Here is a 14,933-nt window from a genome sequence, read left to right as displayed (position 1 = left end):
TAATATTTGTTTTTGTGATTTTATATTTATATCTTACATAACTTTTAAGTAATTGCCCAAAAGCTGTAAATGGTATATAAAATCAGTGTCATTACCAACGACCATCCAAAATAACGGACGATAACTCGTTTTCGTTGAAGGTGGACTTGTTCATATCGTGCAGACATGCTATACATTCTCGCTAGTCCAATTACATAAACCCGTCTCATATCAATCAGTATAAAACATTAATTTAAAAAATGTTGTTCTGATATGCTGCCAAAAATCGAATTAAAATTCATAGTTCAATGCCGACTTGTTTATGATAGTGTGGAAAATGTTTCCACTTCTAGGTCTAATAAAGCTAATTGCCCAACTCCAGGCGTTGTGTTCAATGTGTTAACACGCAAAATGCGGAAGCTTTGATGTCACGGTCACTCACACACCGGCCAGCACGATGCACAACCGGTACTTTAAACACGCAATGTGTTACTATTCCCCGGTATGTGTTCCATGCTGTGGGACCTCACGGCATTCTCGCCGTCTTCCAACAGTATCTTAACATCATCCACGACGCGAACTACTCGAGGAATTCTTTCCTCCGAAGGAAAACGGTCGCAGTCGGTCAAAAGTTGAATCGAGACGCGTATTACGTGATATTGCACCGACTGCAGTGTGTTTATATAAAGTGTTGAGTGAAAAACTCGAATTTACATAACAGTCATCACAGAATGCATGCAATTGAGGATTGTCGTCAACTCATCGTGTCATTACGCTGAAGTTTCAAATTTTCCATCATTCGCGTATAATTTTTTCCTAAACATACGTGTTTATTCATTTTTACGTCTCGAGAGGAACGTGATCATTCACATCCGCAATTTGCAGTGATTAGCGTTATTTCAAGTGTTACAAATTTGCATTGATAAAATCAATACATCACAAAATGGCAAAAAATATCAACGAAAATGGAGAGGTAATGTTTATTTTATTTTATAATTATTAAGCTGTTAATATAACCGGATAACTAACTAACAAAACTAACAAAAAACAAATTTAATACTTGCTGGCTTATCATCTCAACAGAGATAAAATTATAGAAGCTTATGCTTTTAGTCGCTTTTGCCTTGAGTGCTGTAACTCAAAATTAAAACAAAATTATCACATATCCTACACGTCTGTTAATAAATTCTAGTGCAAATAAACACTTGAACAGTTTAAACATCGTATTGAAGCAGCAAGGTACCAATAACTGAATTAAAATCAATTAAAGCTACTTTACGAATGCAATGTACATATTTATTATGCTATGCACGCTACGCTTTACTAACCGATTTACTGATTTCTAAATCCAAATGAATACAATAGGTTATCGACTTGTCTGTGTGCATAAACTACATACACTCCGTTTAATTTACCACGATATAAATCGTTCAGTTATATGCATTGAGTATTCTAGCGAAGTTTTGTTGTAGGCATCGAAAATGTCGTTTCTTGTCGTGGAATACCTACTCGTTATATTCTTCAAGCTAATTTACATCATTTGGTACCTGCCCAGAGTTCTGATGGGAATGTGCCGTCGAAAAAAGGTCTGCGTACCGTTGAATGATCCTCCGGAAATTATGCAAATCTCTGGAATAGAGTTAGCGAAACGCATAGCAAACAAAGAAGTAGGTTTAAATACATAATTTTAATTAGGAAGTTTTATCATATTTGTTTTGTTTGAAATGTTTTTATAGGTAACATGCAAATTTGTGTTTGAATCCTACATTAATAGAATTAAAGAAGTGAATCCAATATTAAACGCAGTTGTGGAAGACCGTTTTGAACAAGCTCTTAATGAAGCCGTTCATTTGGACGAACAAATTAAAACCTCTGACAAGACGGCGGAACAATGGCTGGAAGAGTTTCCATTGTTAGGAGTACCACTTACCGTTAAAGAGAGTATTGCAGTGAATGGAATGAGCCATACGGCTGGTTATTTCCTGGCTGCCGGTCGTCGCGCAAAAGAAGACGCTGAAATAATCGAACCGTGCAGAAAAGCAGGTGCAATTATTATAGCTGTTACGAATACACCGGAATTATGTTTGAATTGGGAGAGTCACAATAATCTTATTGGTACAACAAATAATCCTTATGATAGCCGACGAACAAGTGGCGGTTCTTCAGGTGGCGAAGGTGCTCTATTGGGAGCTGGTGCATCAGTAGTAGGAATTGGATCTGATCTTGGCGGTTCGCTAAGATTGCCAGCGCATTATTGTGGCGTGTTTTCACACAAGGCTACTGCACATGTCGTCTCAACAGTTGGACATTTTCCTGGGTGCGGTGATACGGAAAAATGGAATTCACACTTTACCCTTGGTCCGATGTGTAGATACGCGACGGATTTACTTCCTATGATGCGCATTGTTACTAAAGATGAATTTAAACCAACCTTGAACCTGACATCAGAGGTACGACTATAAAACTTTAAATGCGTAGTGTAAAATAAATACTTTTATTTCTAGGTGGACATTTCAAAAATTAAAATTTACTTCCTTAAGAATTACGGGTCTATTTTGACTTCAAATTTGGACCCGCAGATATCTACAGGATTAGATTTCTTGCTTGATCATTTTAAAATTAAATACAATCTCAATGTGCAACCTGTAAGTATTTTACTTTAATATAATTGATTATAATTGATTGAATTTTTTAATTTTTTTTAGCTTGAGAGAAAATTCTTTAAAAACAGTGTAATCCCTGCACTCCATGCTCTGATCCAAATTAAAGATGTCGAGTTTGAACGACCCAAAGGTCTATTCTGTGGTCTCTTGAAAATGTTGTTTAACTGTTCAAATATAACTTTGAACACTTACATTTATCTACTACTTGAGAAATACGGTAGAAGTTTACCGGAATCCACATATATCAAATGTAATAACAGCTTGGATGAACTTAGAAACGAATTGGAAACTATACTTGGAGATGATGCAGTGTTAATTATGCCTACGTTTCATAGACCTGCTGATTATCATTACACGACTATGCCTAGAGTTTTGAACACTATGAATACACTTGTTTTCAATTCGATAGGCTTACCTGTTACATGTTGTCCTATTGGCTTTAATTCGGATGGATTGCCCTTTGGTGTTCAGGTTAGCACAGCGTAAAGTATAATGAAACATATTTATTAATGTTATTTGTTTGTAGGTTATTAGTAAGCGCTTCAATGACAGGCTTTCTATAGCTGTAGCCGAGGAAATCGAAAATATTTGTGGTGGGTGGAAAATGCCGCGAAAGAAGTGATATTAATATGTGAAGTGAATTTGTAGAGTCTCAATTTTATACCAAATTCTCTAATATTTATAGTACACTTTTATATCTTTATATAAATAAACTTATATTGTTATAAACATATCAATTTAATTGATTATTATCTTTTGATTATGTACTTTTGTTGAAGTGTCCGTAAAGCTTCAAGAAATAATATTGTTCCAGTGATCTATTTAGGATATTAAGTGGTTGGAACAAGTCAATCATGTAATGTAAATGTTAAATGCTTTTATTTTTATTTTCTCATCCAATCAAATGATAGATTTAAAGACCGGATTGTTCCTTGATGTAGCTGCGGAGAGCACCAACGTTGGAGTAGACTCCAGCGTGAGTTGGGCGAGCGCAGCCGTAACCCCAGGAAACAATACCGACAAGTTGGCCGTTGGCAACAAGTGGGCCACCAGAGTCACCCTGGCAAGCGTCTTTGCCTCCCTCTGGGACACCAGCGCAGATCATCCTGTCGGTGATGGAGCCGGATCCGTATTGGTCATTGCAATCCTCGCGGCTGACAATCTGGACGGTGACAGACTGAAGTTGGTCGGAAACGTAGCCACCTTCGTAGAGGGTGCCCCAGCCGGAGCAGACAACATCGGTTCCAGCAGCTGGGTCGCTACCGTCAGAAGGCAAACCAACAGGTTGGGCAGTGGAGCCAAGTTCGATTTCAGTGGCGAGTTCCAGAACGGAGATATCGTAATCGATATCCCAGCTGCTGTATTGTGGGTTCTGGTGGATCTTGGCGATCTTGATCTTCTGGCCAGATTCGTCGAGGTTGCTGATGCCGGCGACGAGGCTGAGGGAAGAGGCAGAGGAACCGTCAGTGCAGTGAGCGGCGGTCACGGCCCATTTGCTGCTGATGATGGAAGCACCACAGATGTGGCTGCCGTACGACTGCAGGGACAACTGGTAAGGGAAGTCCTCGACGTTGGCGTCATCACCTCCAACAATCCTGCCATCAAGGCGGGGGCGGACAGCTATAATTGACAAAAAATGTTTAATAGAATATATCTACTTTTTTTTTATTATTTGTATAACTTACCGGCGGCCGTAGCCAGGAGAGCGGCGAGTGCGATAAATCTGAACATTTTGTTAGATGTGCCTTTCCCAGCCTTAGTGAGTTCCTTTTATACTCACATCCGCATAATCTTTGAGAGTTTGAATTGATTGATACTGATTAAATAGATTATATGTCTATTCATAGTCTTTCAGAATAACCCACTTCAAAAAGACTCGAAATATATATACACGTGGCACTACAATGTAACTAGCAAAAAGTACTAAAAAATAATAAGTTTTTCGTTTACATCATCGTAAATTCATATGCAGAAAATTAATATCAACAAAAACATTTATTATAAACATAATTCTTGAAGTCATGAATAATCCTAATGTAAATTACTAATAATAATTCATTAAACTAATATTTATTGATTGTCTATTGATAACAATAAAGTTGTTATCACAGTATCAAATCAATAAAAGTAAATACACGTTTTTGCACTGCAATATCCGCTTGTTCTGTAATTACCCGTTTTTGAGTTCAAAAATCATTGACTTTTTGATACTTAAAAGCTATAACGATAACATAACTAACATTTGTAAAGTTGAAAAGATGTGCAACTTATTTTCGGCATTTAAATGATTTCAACGGAATTCATTCTAAGATAGTTATAAACATAATTACTCAGGTAAATAAATCGATACATGAGTATTGACATCTAAATATGAACAAATACGAACATATTAATATTTAAATTTTAAGCTAAACCAACGGTGTTCTTTTGTGTTATAGGGGAAGCTTCGTTACAATAAGATTCGTCTCGTACACTCGTACTCGTATATTAAAGAGTTTAAACTGTACTACAATTAATTATAAATGTATAGATTTAGTACTATGTTAAACGGATTGATGCTGAATTTTTAATGGCAATATAGCAAATAGGCAAAATAATTTTAATACTTTATTTATTTTAATTTTATATATAACATTAGTGAAAGTAAAACTATTTCGCAATAAACTTAAACATTTTGTGATCATTTTGAATCTTACTATCTCCGCTATTGATACTTTAAAATCAAACCTGAGATACACTCGAATTTTTAAAATTGGGAAATGTTTTAATCAGTTAGTTTAATCCATCTAATCAAAATCAATGTTTGCTTTCATAGTATTTTTCCAGAAAATTATTTTAGAGGTAGGTACTTATGAGCGAGTATAAGATACGTGTCTACTCCGGCTGGGGCTACCTCTTCGAAGGTGGCAACACGTTCTTACCAACTTCAGTCTGTCGCAATTCATGTTGTTAACCGCGATAAATGCAATGACCTATAATACGAATTACGCGATGTCACCGACAAGTGATACTTGTTGCCAAAGGCTGACTCGACGATGTCGTTTCCTGTTGTTTTTTTATTAGTCGAAATACGGTGCGACTCTATTTTATAAAATCAATTTTGTTTTAATAACAGAGTCGCACTATTTTGTTAAAAAAATGTGTTCGAATAACAAAGTTGCACTATTTCATAAAATATTTTTGCTCCAATAAGAGAAATGAAAGATGTGCAAAATTCTGGCAAATTATTAGAATTAAAGATGTTGTTCGGGCCAAGTCCGACAAACGTATCGATAACGCGACGAAGTGTTATCAGTTGCATTTGGCAAAACACCTGCCAGGGGACAGCTGCAATTATATGCTTTGTTCTCCCAGTTCACTCCAGACTGCAGCTGCATCATTCTTGCAACGTTAGCAGGAATATCCCCAAACCTTCATTTGCTTCAGTTATGAAATTCATTCGCTCTTGAGCTGTTGTGCAAATTACACGGTAAATAAATCGTAAAATCAGCAAGAGTTTTGTTCACTGCATACCTCATCCGCCACATCACTATTTTACCTTGGAGCGCGATGTTAGACCGGATAAACTCAGTCAGAGTAGCTTGAGCATCGCAAACAAAAATCGGGCAACCGTCTTCAGAACCAGAAGGACAAGCTACGCAGGTTTTGCCCCAACAGATGTAAAACCTGCTGGTGACACTTGCTTCTAGTTTCAAAAGTTTATTATGTGAAATGTAAACTTGCAAACATTAAAAATAGAGTGAGAGCCCGTGACGGCCAAACTAACGTCATTTTAGGACTGATGAAAATGTTTCTATGTGTGTACCCAACATAGAAAAGAACTATCCCCAATTATGAAACTTGGATCGTGGTTCCTTTGGCAATTAACAATTATGATGTCAAATTCGTTATTTTAGTAAACTCCATTTTTACATATTTTAATCGTAACATTATTTTTACGCGGCTCATTGCCAAAAAAAATTATCAAGCCCATTTTTTCTTATGAATTAAAATTTCATCGTTTAAATTTCCAATTTAACTAGCTTATTTTATAGAGAACTAGCTGACCCAGCAAACTTTGTTCCGCCTCGCTTTTCACGTGCAATTTCTTGTTCTTCTTCAGTCCTTTCATTCGCAATCCTTCGAATCCTAGTTGCATTACGGTTTTGTCGGATAAGATTTGATCGTTTTGGGTGCCCTTAACACGAGTCACTTCTATCACTACCTTCAAAGGGTGCTCTGAACACAAGTACGACAAAGGGTTCTAGAGGTATGGCTTGTTTCCACCGCGTGTATTGAACATTGCAAGAAAAGGCCTAACTTTGGTGGTCATTTTGAGGCAGTTACGACCAAATTTCGCAGAGCTTCAGGGGTGCATTTCGAACGTGCACTTTTGTCCTATCATAAACAAAGAAAAAAACTTAATTATCGCAAAGGGTTCCCGAGATATAGCTTGTTTTCCGCTGCGTGTTTTACAAATTGTAAGAAAAGGCCGAACTTTAGCGGCCATTTTGAAACAGTTACGACCGAATTTAGCAGAACTTCAAGGGTACATTTTAAAAATGCACTCTTGTCCTACTATAAATAAAGAAAAAAACTTAATTATCATGAAGAGTTTCCGAGATATGGCCTGTTTTCCACCGCGTGTTTTGAAAAATGCAAGAAAAGGGCAAACTTCGGCGGCCATTTTGAAGCAATTAAGACCGAATTTCGCGTGGCATTACGGGGTCTTCTTCTTCTTCTTCTTCTTAATTTAAGCTTGAGCTTGTATTCTACTGGCTTTTTGTTTTTGTCTGTCCATTATCCGAGGCTCTTCTGCCAGTTCTGTGAGCACTTTGAGTACCTTTGGGTAGGTTGCTGGCCTCACCACAAAGACCCTCCTCCTTTCTCAGCCGGGCTTGGGACCGTCCATGGCGAAGTTCATTACGGGGTACTTCTTAAAAATGCACTTTTGCCCCATTATAAAATAAAGAAAAAACTAAAATATCACACAGGGTTCCCGGGATATGGCTTGTTTTCCACCGCCATTTTGCCATTTGCCATTTTGCCATTTTGCCATTTTGAGGCAGTTACGAGCAAATTTCGCGGGGGCTCAGGGGTGCATTTATAAAATGCACTCTTGCCATATCATAAAATAAATAAAAAGGTAAAATATGACAAAGGGTTCCCAAGATATGGCTTGTTTTCCACTGCGGGCATTAAAATTGCAAGAGGAGGAGTAACTTTGGCGCCCATTTTGAAGCAGTTACGACCGAATTTCGCAGAGCTTGAAGGATGCATTTTAAAAATGCACTCTTACTATACAATACAATAAAGAAGAAACTAAAATATGACAAAATTATCCCAAGATGTGGCAAAAATTGCAAGAAAAAGCGTAATTTTGGCGGCCATTTTGAGGCAGTTATGACCAAATTTCAACAAATTTAAAAAGATAAAATATAACAAAGGGTTCCCGAAATATGGCGTGTTTACCACCGTGTGTTTTGAAAAGCGCGAAAAACGGGCAAACTTTGTCGTTTCCTTCGTTTTCTAAATTACCCGCAATTAAAATAAACAAGATACCCTTAATTCGCGAGCTATTGCAACACGCAGGTCATAAAGCATATGACAGAATAATATAACTTAATAAAAACTTACCAATGCAGTGCTCATTGGATTGCTAGGGCACAGCAAGTACTACAATTAAAAGAAAACATAAGTTAAAATAAAAACATTGCATACAATATAATATTATATTCATACATCGGAGAAAACAAACATTCTGTGCTGAGTAGCGCATCATGGCAACAATATGCATTTGGAATTTAAACATCAAACGTAAACATAAAAAAATTATGAATATTAAACGCACAAATTAATCATCATCATCATTAACAAAACACTGCAGATGCATGTTACAACTATATAGTCAATTGATGACCGAATACAATACCATTTTGGAAAATAAGAGAACGATATGAATCGCGCGAAATACGTCTAGATACGCCAGCGACCGGCACGAAACTGACTGCAATCCATTGATAGCGCAAGCAAAGATTCGCATCTTCAGTTCAGTTCCCAATAAGACAATGTGCCTGCAGCATGAACCCCGCAGGTAAAAGCAATAGATGCACGAAGCGGTCCACCAATGACACTCGACCTTGTGCGTGAATTGCAACAGGCATATTACCTGCGATCACAACTAAACTAAGGACGTCACAACGTGTGGCGTGAGGGGATAGCAGAAAGAAAGTGTAAATTGTGTTCAAAATAAACACAATAGGGATGTTGACTGTATTCAAATAAAAAGATAATTTTTACACAAAATGATAGTTTCTATTATGGAATTACTGAAAATCACAATATTTTGCCTTATTTTTACGTAATTTATTAAATATTATAAATATAAAATACAACAAAATCACTCTCAAGTCACGTGACCACGAACACCAATCAGAGTGCATGACGTCACTCGCTCATAGTGAGATACTTGAACACAGACCTCGTGCGTGCTTTCTTTAAGCGTTCTTCATTGTTTGGCTAAATTCTACAGTGATTTCTGTATAATTCGCTCGAGATTCGCTTGCTGCTGTCTTTGAAAACGTTTGAAAGAGAATTTTTTATAATGGAAAGTGGGTTTATTAAAGCAAATAGTTCAAATTTGCCGAGAATTGACTGTTTTACAGTGGCCAATTTCGCCAGATGGAATATGTGACGAATTTGTAATAGAAATCAAATGCCCGGCACGAGCAAATACATATAAGAATTATGTAAGACATGGAAGAGTAACAAAAAAATATTATGCACAAGTGCAACTGCAAATGTTTTTGTCAGGCAAGAAAAAATGTTATTTGTGTGTAGCTGACAGTAACTTTGAAACTACCAAAGAGGTAGATATTATTTGTGTTAATGTGGACATAGAATATATTCACAATACACTAATAATGCTTTCAGGATTTTATTTTAAAATAGCTTTATTTAAAGACATAATGAGTCTTGTAAATTAATTAAGGTACATGCTATTATAATTACTTCATCGAGTACCATTAATAGATTATTATTAATACAAGCATAAGGCTTTAAAATATATGTTTTTCTGGAATGCTTGTGTGTTTGCTTATTGCATTGATTAAGCAATAGCAACTTTCTGGTACTCCAATGTAGAACCTTGGCTTTTTCTTAATTTTCCTCATCATATTATGAATATTTTGCTCCATCTCTTGTTGATCACTTCTTCATTTAGACTACTACTTCCTGAAGAAGCTTTCACTTGTAAAGAGGATAATCTTGCAGAAGAGGAGTCTGAGTGAGTCACAGACACAGTTGATTGTGTACATAATGATACATCACTGTCTGACTGTTCTTCGTTGGTACTGACATATAGCTTTCTAGAGTCTGTGTGCTTTTACTTCTGAATTTATGAACCATGGATACTTGTATTGATTTGTCTGTTGATATTGGCTTATACTCTGCTAGTTGAAGTACATCTGTTTGCCCTTTTTAAGCAAATAAATAAAATAATGTATTTAGAATCAACTAGTAATAACTGTATAGATACATGCCTGAGCTTGGACCTGGTTGAACCTCAGCCATGGAAATACTTTGTGCAGAGTTCTCAGAGTGCTTGTTCTATTTCTCTTTCACAATCGGCTACTGCTTCCAATCTTTGTCTTTTAACTGCTAATGTTCGTGTTGTTTCATTCCTTGCTGGTCTTCACTTCATATGGTGAAATGCACCAGTAACCTTTATTTGTGAGCATGTGACGTCACAGCGATCACGTGACAAAGTATTGGCGTTTTGGAACGAAATTTGAAACGCAATTTTAAAAGCATGATTTTTAGGCTTTAAACGTTTTTAAAAAAAATATATATATATTTAGGACCATATTAGGTACATATGCACGATTTAAAACACTTTCCCAAAAATAGTCAACATCCCTATTCTTGCATCGAATGCCAAAGTTTGCTGATAAATATAGAAATAAAGAATACAATTCTATTTTATGATTTTTTGTTCAGGCAAGTGCCATCTATGAATGCAACAGATAGTAGTCCCGGAATTTAGATTAATAAAATTAATAAAACAATAAAATTCAAATCATGAAATTATTATTTTTTATGCAATAAGATTTTACATCAAGTATTTAAGCGATTTTTAATTTGAACATGTATTGCTATACTATTTAAGTTTATATTTTAGCAATGAACAATTGCAACTTAATTCTAAAGACAATTTGTACTTAAATAAAAGGCTCGTATAAACGTTTTGTTGCAACTTCAGTCGAAAAAATTATAAATTTCAACTGAAAGTTTTCTGCTTAAAATTATTATCACATTTGACCAAATTACGGGTAAACTACGAGTCCAACAGTAAAATTTTACTAAAATAAAATGATCAGGAGAACGGTTTACTCTTATAACAACATCCAAAATAAAAATTTAAAATTTACAAATTTATTTTTTTTTGTGGAAAATGTGTTTTCATTTTATCAAATTGCGGGAAAACTATTAGTTAAAGAATAAAATTTTACTAAAATAAAATGCTGAGGAGGGCTTCTTACATGAACCTACAAAATGAAAACTTTAAATTTCCAAATTTAATTTTTCTGTGGAACATGTGTCTACATTTTATCAAATTGCGGGAAAACTATTGGTTCAAGATTAAATTTTACTAAAATAAAATGCTCAGGAGGACTTTTTATGGCAACATTCAAAATAAAAACTTCAAATTTTCAAATTTAATTTTTATCCGTAAAATGTCAGTTTAGTCAAATTACGTCTTAGTACGTCTTAGTTGACGTTTAGTCAATTTTACTATGATAAAGTGTTCAAAGCGACGTTTTTTCAATTAAACATCGCTCTGAGCATCCGTAATAAAAAGTTGGATTTCCATTTTCAAATTTTCTGGGAAATGCTTGACCAAAATTTCCGCAAAAAGAAGTTTAAGATATTCATTCTCTAATTGCAGGAAAACCGTAAAATCGAAAAATAGTTCCTATGAACGATGAAAAATTTCACTAACCACTGTATCGAACGCCGTAAATCAAATACGAGTAGATACTGAAATAAACAAGAAACAAAACATTAGTTATACAATTTCGGACAATGTCGAAATGAATCCGAGTTCCGGAGGAACCCAAACTTTGCCTTAAAAATTGTCTTATTTGCCATTTAAATAATAATATTTACAAGGTAGAACAGCCGCCCGTCCTGTTCTGCTGAAGACAAAAATGGTTCGCACAACTCCAAAATATTATTTACAATCACACAACATGGCCGACTGGCGTCCGACCGTAAGCGATCCCAGATACACGCGAAACTGAAATAAACACACAAAACATTGAATTCTGAAGATTACACACGCGATAAATATTTAGCGACTAAAACCCGTCTATTAACACTAAATTCCATCAAATATAACGCGATATAACGAATTTACAACACGAAACACGAATATCCATTTAAGTATTAGTACCTACTTATCGCACGAGGTAAGAGTTGTGTGCCGGCTACACAACAACTGGCCACGCCGACTTTCACTCGCAGGAATATTTTTAGCGAAAACATGAGTACCTCATGAAAATACAAAGTGTATCAAAAGTGTGGCGTGCATATGAGGCAGTGAGCGATTGCCTATGAATCAGTGAGTGGTCACGCACTTAAATGTGGCCGTGTGTCACACGTACATGCAACTGTGCATGCACCACCCTATCTAAACAAATACCAATTTTTACACATAACTCAAAGCTTCAAATATAGATGTTCAAAAACCACAAGAAAGCATAAAAACATTCAAATTTTACTTCTTTAGTAATTTACACTTGAAATTAAATACCTACATCATTTTAGTTAATAAAAATTATCTAAATATTCATTATTTCATATTATTATTTTCCGTCGGAAACTACCTCTATCAGGTCAAATCCACCGCTATATTCAAACGGTGCCCTGAATCAATCATGTGATTCTACATACTTTATCTTAATAAAATTTTGCACTAAAATAACGTGTTTTAATAATAATCACACTAACTATGTTTACTTTTGTTGATATTTAAATTAATTTTAAACTGTCAATAGGGCCTAAATGCTGAGTGGTAGATCAATATTACTCTTAAATATTTAAAATAAAATTTAAGAAGCTGTTAAAATATTACGGGAATATTTTAAGAAAAAAGTACAACCCTGTTATTCGTTATAAACAATTCGACCTTGTTCTTTAACTAAAAAAAATTAGAAAAAAATTCGACTCTGTTCTTCGACAAAAGAATGTTAACAAAAATGTTCGACCCTGTTATTCGACCAAATAATGAAATTTTTGGGACAAAAAATGTTATTTTTGAAGCGCCTTTTAGGGCACTTCTGGAAGGGTTAGGAGGTTGCAAAGATATGGATGGCGTAGAGGGACTCTCGAACATTAAGATGGCGTTAAAAACTTCCAAAAGTCAAATAATTCTCAAGATACTGGGTGTTTTCTGCGCCATCTTTACATAATTTATGAAAAACCCAACTTTCTAAAAAAAGTATTTTTGAGCATTTTCAGAAGTGCTAGGCGGTTGCAAATGTATGCATCGTGTAGGGGAAGCTTTTATCTTTAACATGGCGGTGAGAAACTATAAAAAAGTCATATAGTTCGGGAGATGCTGGGTGTTATTTTGCAGACCACAATAAAAACAAAATTTTCGAGTATTACGATAAATCTCTGACAAAAGCATCGTGCCGAAATTAGGGGCATTCGACCAGGGGTCTTCTGATCTTCAGTCTAACGCTCTCCCAACTGAGTTATTTTGGCTTATTGATAAAGGATTGTTGCAATTATACTACAGAAATAATTGTTTTCATACAAATAAGAAATTTCAAATTCTGAAATACATTTTAAATCAAAGACACTCGAATCATTTTGGTGTGATACAGGAAGGACATTTCCAAAGGGTTTTGAGAGTTTTATGAATACGCATCTTGGAGAGAGTCTTTTGAAGGACAATTAGAGGCTGAGAAACTGCAATAACGTTAATTTTTTTTGATTATTAATAGTACATTTTAAAGCATTTTCTACGGGTTTAGGACGATTGAAAATGAAGGATAGTGTAGATAATCCTTTAAATAATAATGTGGCGATAAAAAAACTCCAACTAAGTGAATTAGTTCATTGATCTATAAACAGCATAACAGAATTTTTATACTTTCTGTCATTCAGATGGTAATTTAAAATAATTTAATTTAATGGGGTAAAAGGTCTAAAATCGCGATAGTGCTCAAAATTGCAATATTTCAATTTTTGGCGATTTATTTCAATTGCAAGTATCTCGTAAACTAAAGAAGATAGAAAGGAACGAATCACAGAGTCTTAATCTGCGGATAATTCTCTATAAAATAAGCTAGTTAAATTGAAATTTAAACGATGAAATTTTAATTCATCAGAAGAAATGGGCTTGATAATTTATTTCTGGAAATGAGCAGCGTAAAAATAATGTTATGATTAAAATATGTAAAAATGGAGTTTACTAAAATAACGAATTTGACATCATAATTGGTACATCTTTGCTGGCTGTTAACTGCCAAAGGAACCACGATCCAGGTTTCATAATTGGGGATAGTTCTTTGCTATGTTGGGTACACACATAGAAACATTTTCATCTTTCTTAAAATGACGATAGTTTGGCATTCACGGGCTCTTAGACGTGACCATTTTGAAATTTAATATAATTCAATTTTTCATTTACATATGCATATTCCTGCGGACTCCACTACACAGCTAAAACTGCAATTAAAAGAAAACAGAAGTTAACACATTCCGTATAATACATTATTACAATAATATTTCGTTCACAAATCGTAAATTAAAAACTTTTAGACTTTACTTACCTACGTGAAATACAAAATTTACACTAAGTCAGTAGGCAACCATTTTTTTATATTGCAATAAACGCCACAAAAGAGATAAAAAAAACTCGAACTTAAGAAGATTCAACGCGCGATTATTTGTTAGCAAAACACTATACATGCAATTTGCAACTAAACAGTCGGTTATCAAACATAAATAATGTGATTTACCGATTTAAATCTGAAAAAATAATACGAGCCGTGAGAAAGCTGCAATCCGCTGAACGTGTCTGCAGCACATGTAGCCAGAACACGCGACAGTTACGATACGATAACGCACTGCACTCACGACTTAGTGCATAACAAATTATAATTAATTTTTTATTAAATTATCTAGAATTTAGAAAAGATTATGTGATCACAGACAAGAAATGTTGAACTCGAGGAAGCAACAAAAATGACAACAAAAATTTTAACAATTTCCTACATTGTTAAAGTTTAAGTAAGTTTT

At 34.9% G+C, this 14,933-nt stretch overlaps 2 protein-coding genes and 3 long non-coding RNA genes across 6 annotated transcripts; 2 read left to right on the top strand and 3 right to left on the bottom strand.

Annotated features, from left to right (window-relative positions):
- Window positions 1-405: 405 nt before the first annotated feature.
- LOC135800415 (fatty-acid amide hydrolase 2-A-like) lies at window positions 406-3,375 on the top strand. Of its 2 annotated transcripts, none has more exons than XM_065313647.1 (6): window positions 406-952; window positions 1,452-1,646; window positions 1,716-2,429; window positions 2,484-2,624; window positions 2,685-3,113; window positions 3,169-3,375. In XM_065313647.1, the coding sequence occupies exons 1-6, from the start codon at window positions 923-925 to the stop codon at window positions 3,262-3,264; spliced, it is 1,605 nt and encodes a 534-aa protein (XP_065169719.1). In that variant the 5' UTR covers window positions 406-922; the 3' UTR covers window positions 3,265-3,375. The 2 variants fall into 2 exon arrangements, with proteins under 2 accessions (XP_065169719.1, XP_065169720.1); XM_065313648.1 differs by lacking the exon at window positions 406-952 and adding an exon at window positions 1,044-1,218.
- Window positions 3,376-3,504: 129 nt separating this feature from the next.
- LOC135800417 (trypsin-7-like) lies at window positions 3,505-4,487 on the bottom strand. Its single transcript, XM_065313649.1, has 2 exons — window positions 4,328-4,487; window positions 3,505-4,262 (listed from the first exon to the last, which is right to left on the bottom strand). Exons 1-2 carry the CDS (start codon window positions 4,371-4,373, stop codon window positions 3,556-3,558), a joined length of 753 nt encoding a protein of 250 aa, XP_065169721.1. The 5' UTR covers window positions 4,374-4,487; the 3' UTR covers window positions 3,505-3,555.
- A 410-nt stretch (window positions 4,488-4,897) lies between these two features.
- On the top strand, window positions 4,898-5,325 carry LOC135800620 (uncharacterized). The gene is made up of 2 exons (XR_010550198.1): window positions 4,898-4,976; window positions 5,081-5,325. It is a non-coding gene; the product is annotated as an uncharacterized lncRNA (long non-coding RNA).
- A 4,217-nt stretch (window positions 5,326-9,542) lies between these two features.
- Window positions 9,543-10,447, bottom strand: LOC135800356 (uncharacterized). The gene is made up of 2 exons (XR_010550140.1): window positions 10,163-10,447; window positions 9,543-10,096 (listed from the first exon to the last, which is right to left on the bottom strand). It is a non-coding gene; the product is annotated as an uncharacterized lncRNA (long non-coding RNA).
- Window positions 10,448-10,692: 245 nt separating this feature from the next.
- LOC135800619 (uncharacterized) lies at window positions 10,693-12,097 on the bottom strand. Its single transcript, XR_010550197.1, has 2 exons — window positions 11,790-12,097; window positions 10,693-11,660 (listed from the first exon to the last, which is right to left on the bottom strand). It is a non-coding gene; the product is annotated as an uncharacterized lncRNA (long non-coding RNA).
- Window positions 12,098-14,933: the final 2,836 nt, after the last annotated feature.

Source organism: Atheta coriaria, unplaced genomic scaffold (assembly GCF_025399875.1).
Source record: "Atheta coriaria isolate IRGN ID8LTWV9N9 unplaced genomic scaffold, Caltech_Dcor_3.1 hic_scaffold_10_pilon, whole genome shotgun sequence".
NCBI classification, from domain to species: Eukaryota; Metazoa; Arthropoda; class Insecta; order Coleoptera; family Staphylinidae; genus Dalotia; species Dalotia coriaria.
Note: the sequence above shows the minus strand (reverse complement) of the source record. Positions and strands in the feature narration are given on the sequence as shown.

What these genes read in the sequence shown, in the direction of transcription:
- LOC135800415 (XM_065313647.1), top strand. Translation starts at nt 923, where the DNA reads ATGGCAAAAAATATCAACGAAAATGGAGAG. An exon ending in ATATCAACGAAAATGGAGAG is followed by an intron (nt 953 to 1,451) that starts GTAATGTTTATT and finishes GTTTTGTTGTAG; the next exon opens with GCATCGAAAATGTCGTTTCT. An exon ending in AACGCATAGCAAACAAAGAA is followed by an intron (nt 1,647 to 1,715) that starts GTAGGTTTAAAT and finishes ATGTTTTTATAG; the next exon opens with GTAACATGCAAATTTGTGTT.
- LOC135800417 (XM_065313649.1), bottom strand. Translation starts at nt 4,373, where the DNA reads ATGTTCAGATTTATCGCACTCGCCGCTCTCCTGGCTACGGCCGCCG. An exon ending in TCTCCTGGCTACGGCCGCCG is followed by an intron (nt 4,263 to 4,327) that starts GTAAGTTATACA and finishes TGTCAATTATAG; the next exon opens with CTGTCCGCCCCCGCCTTGAT.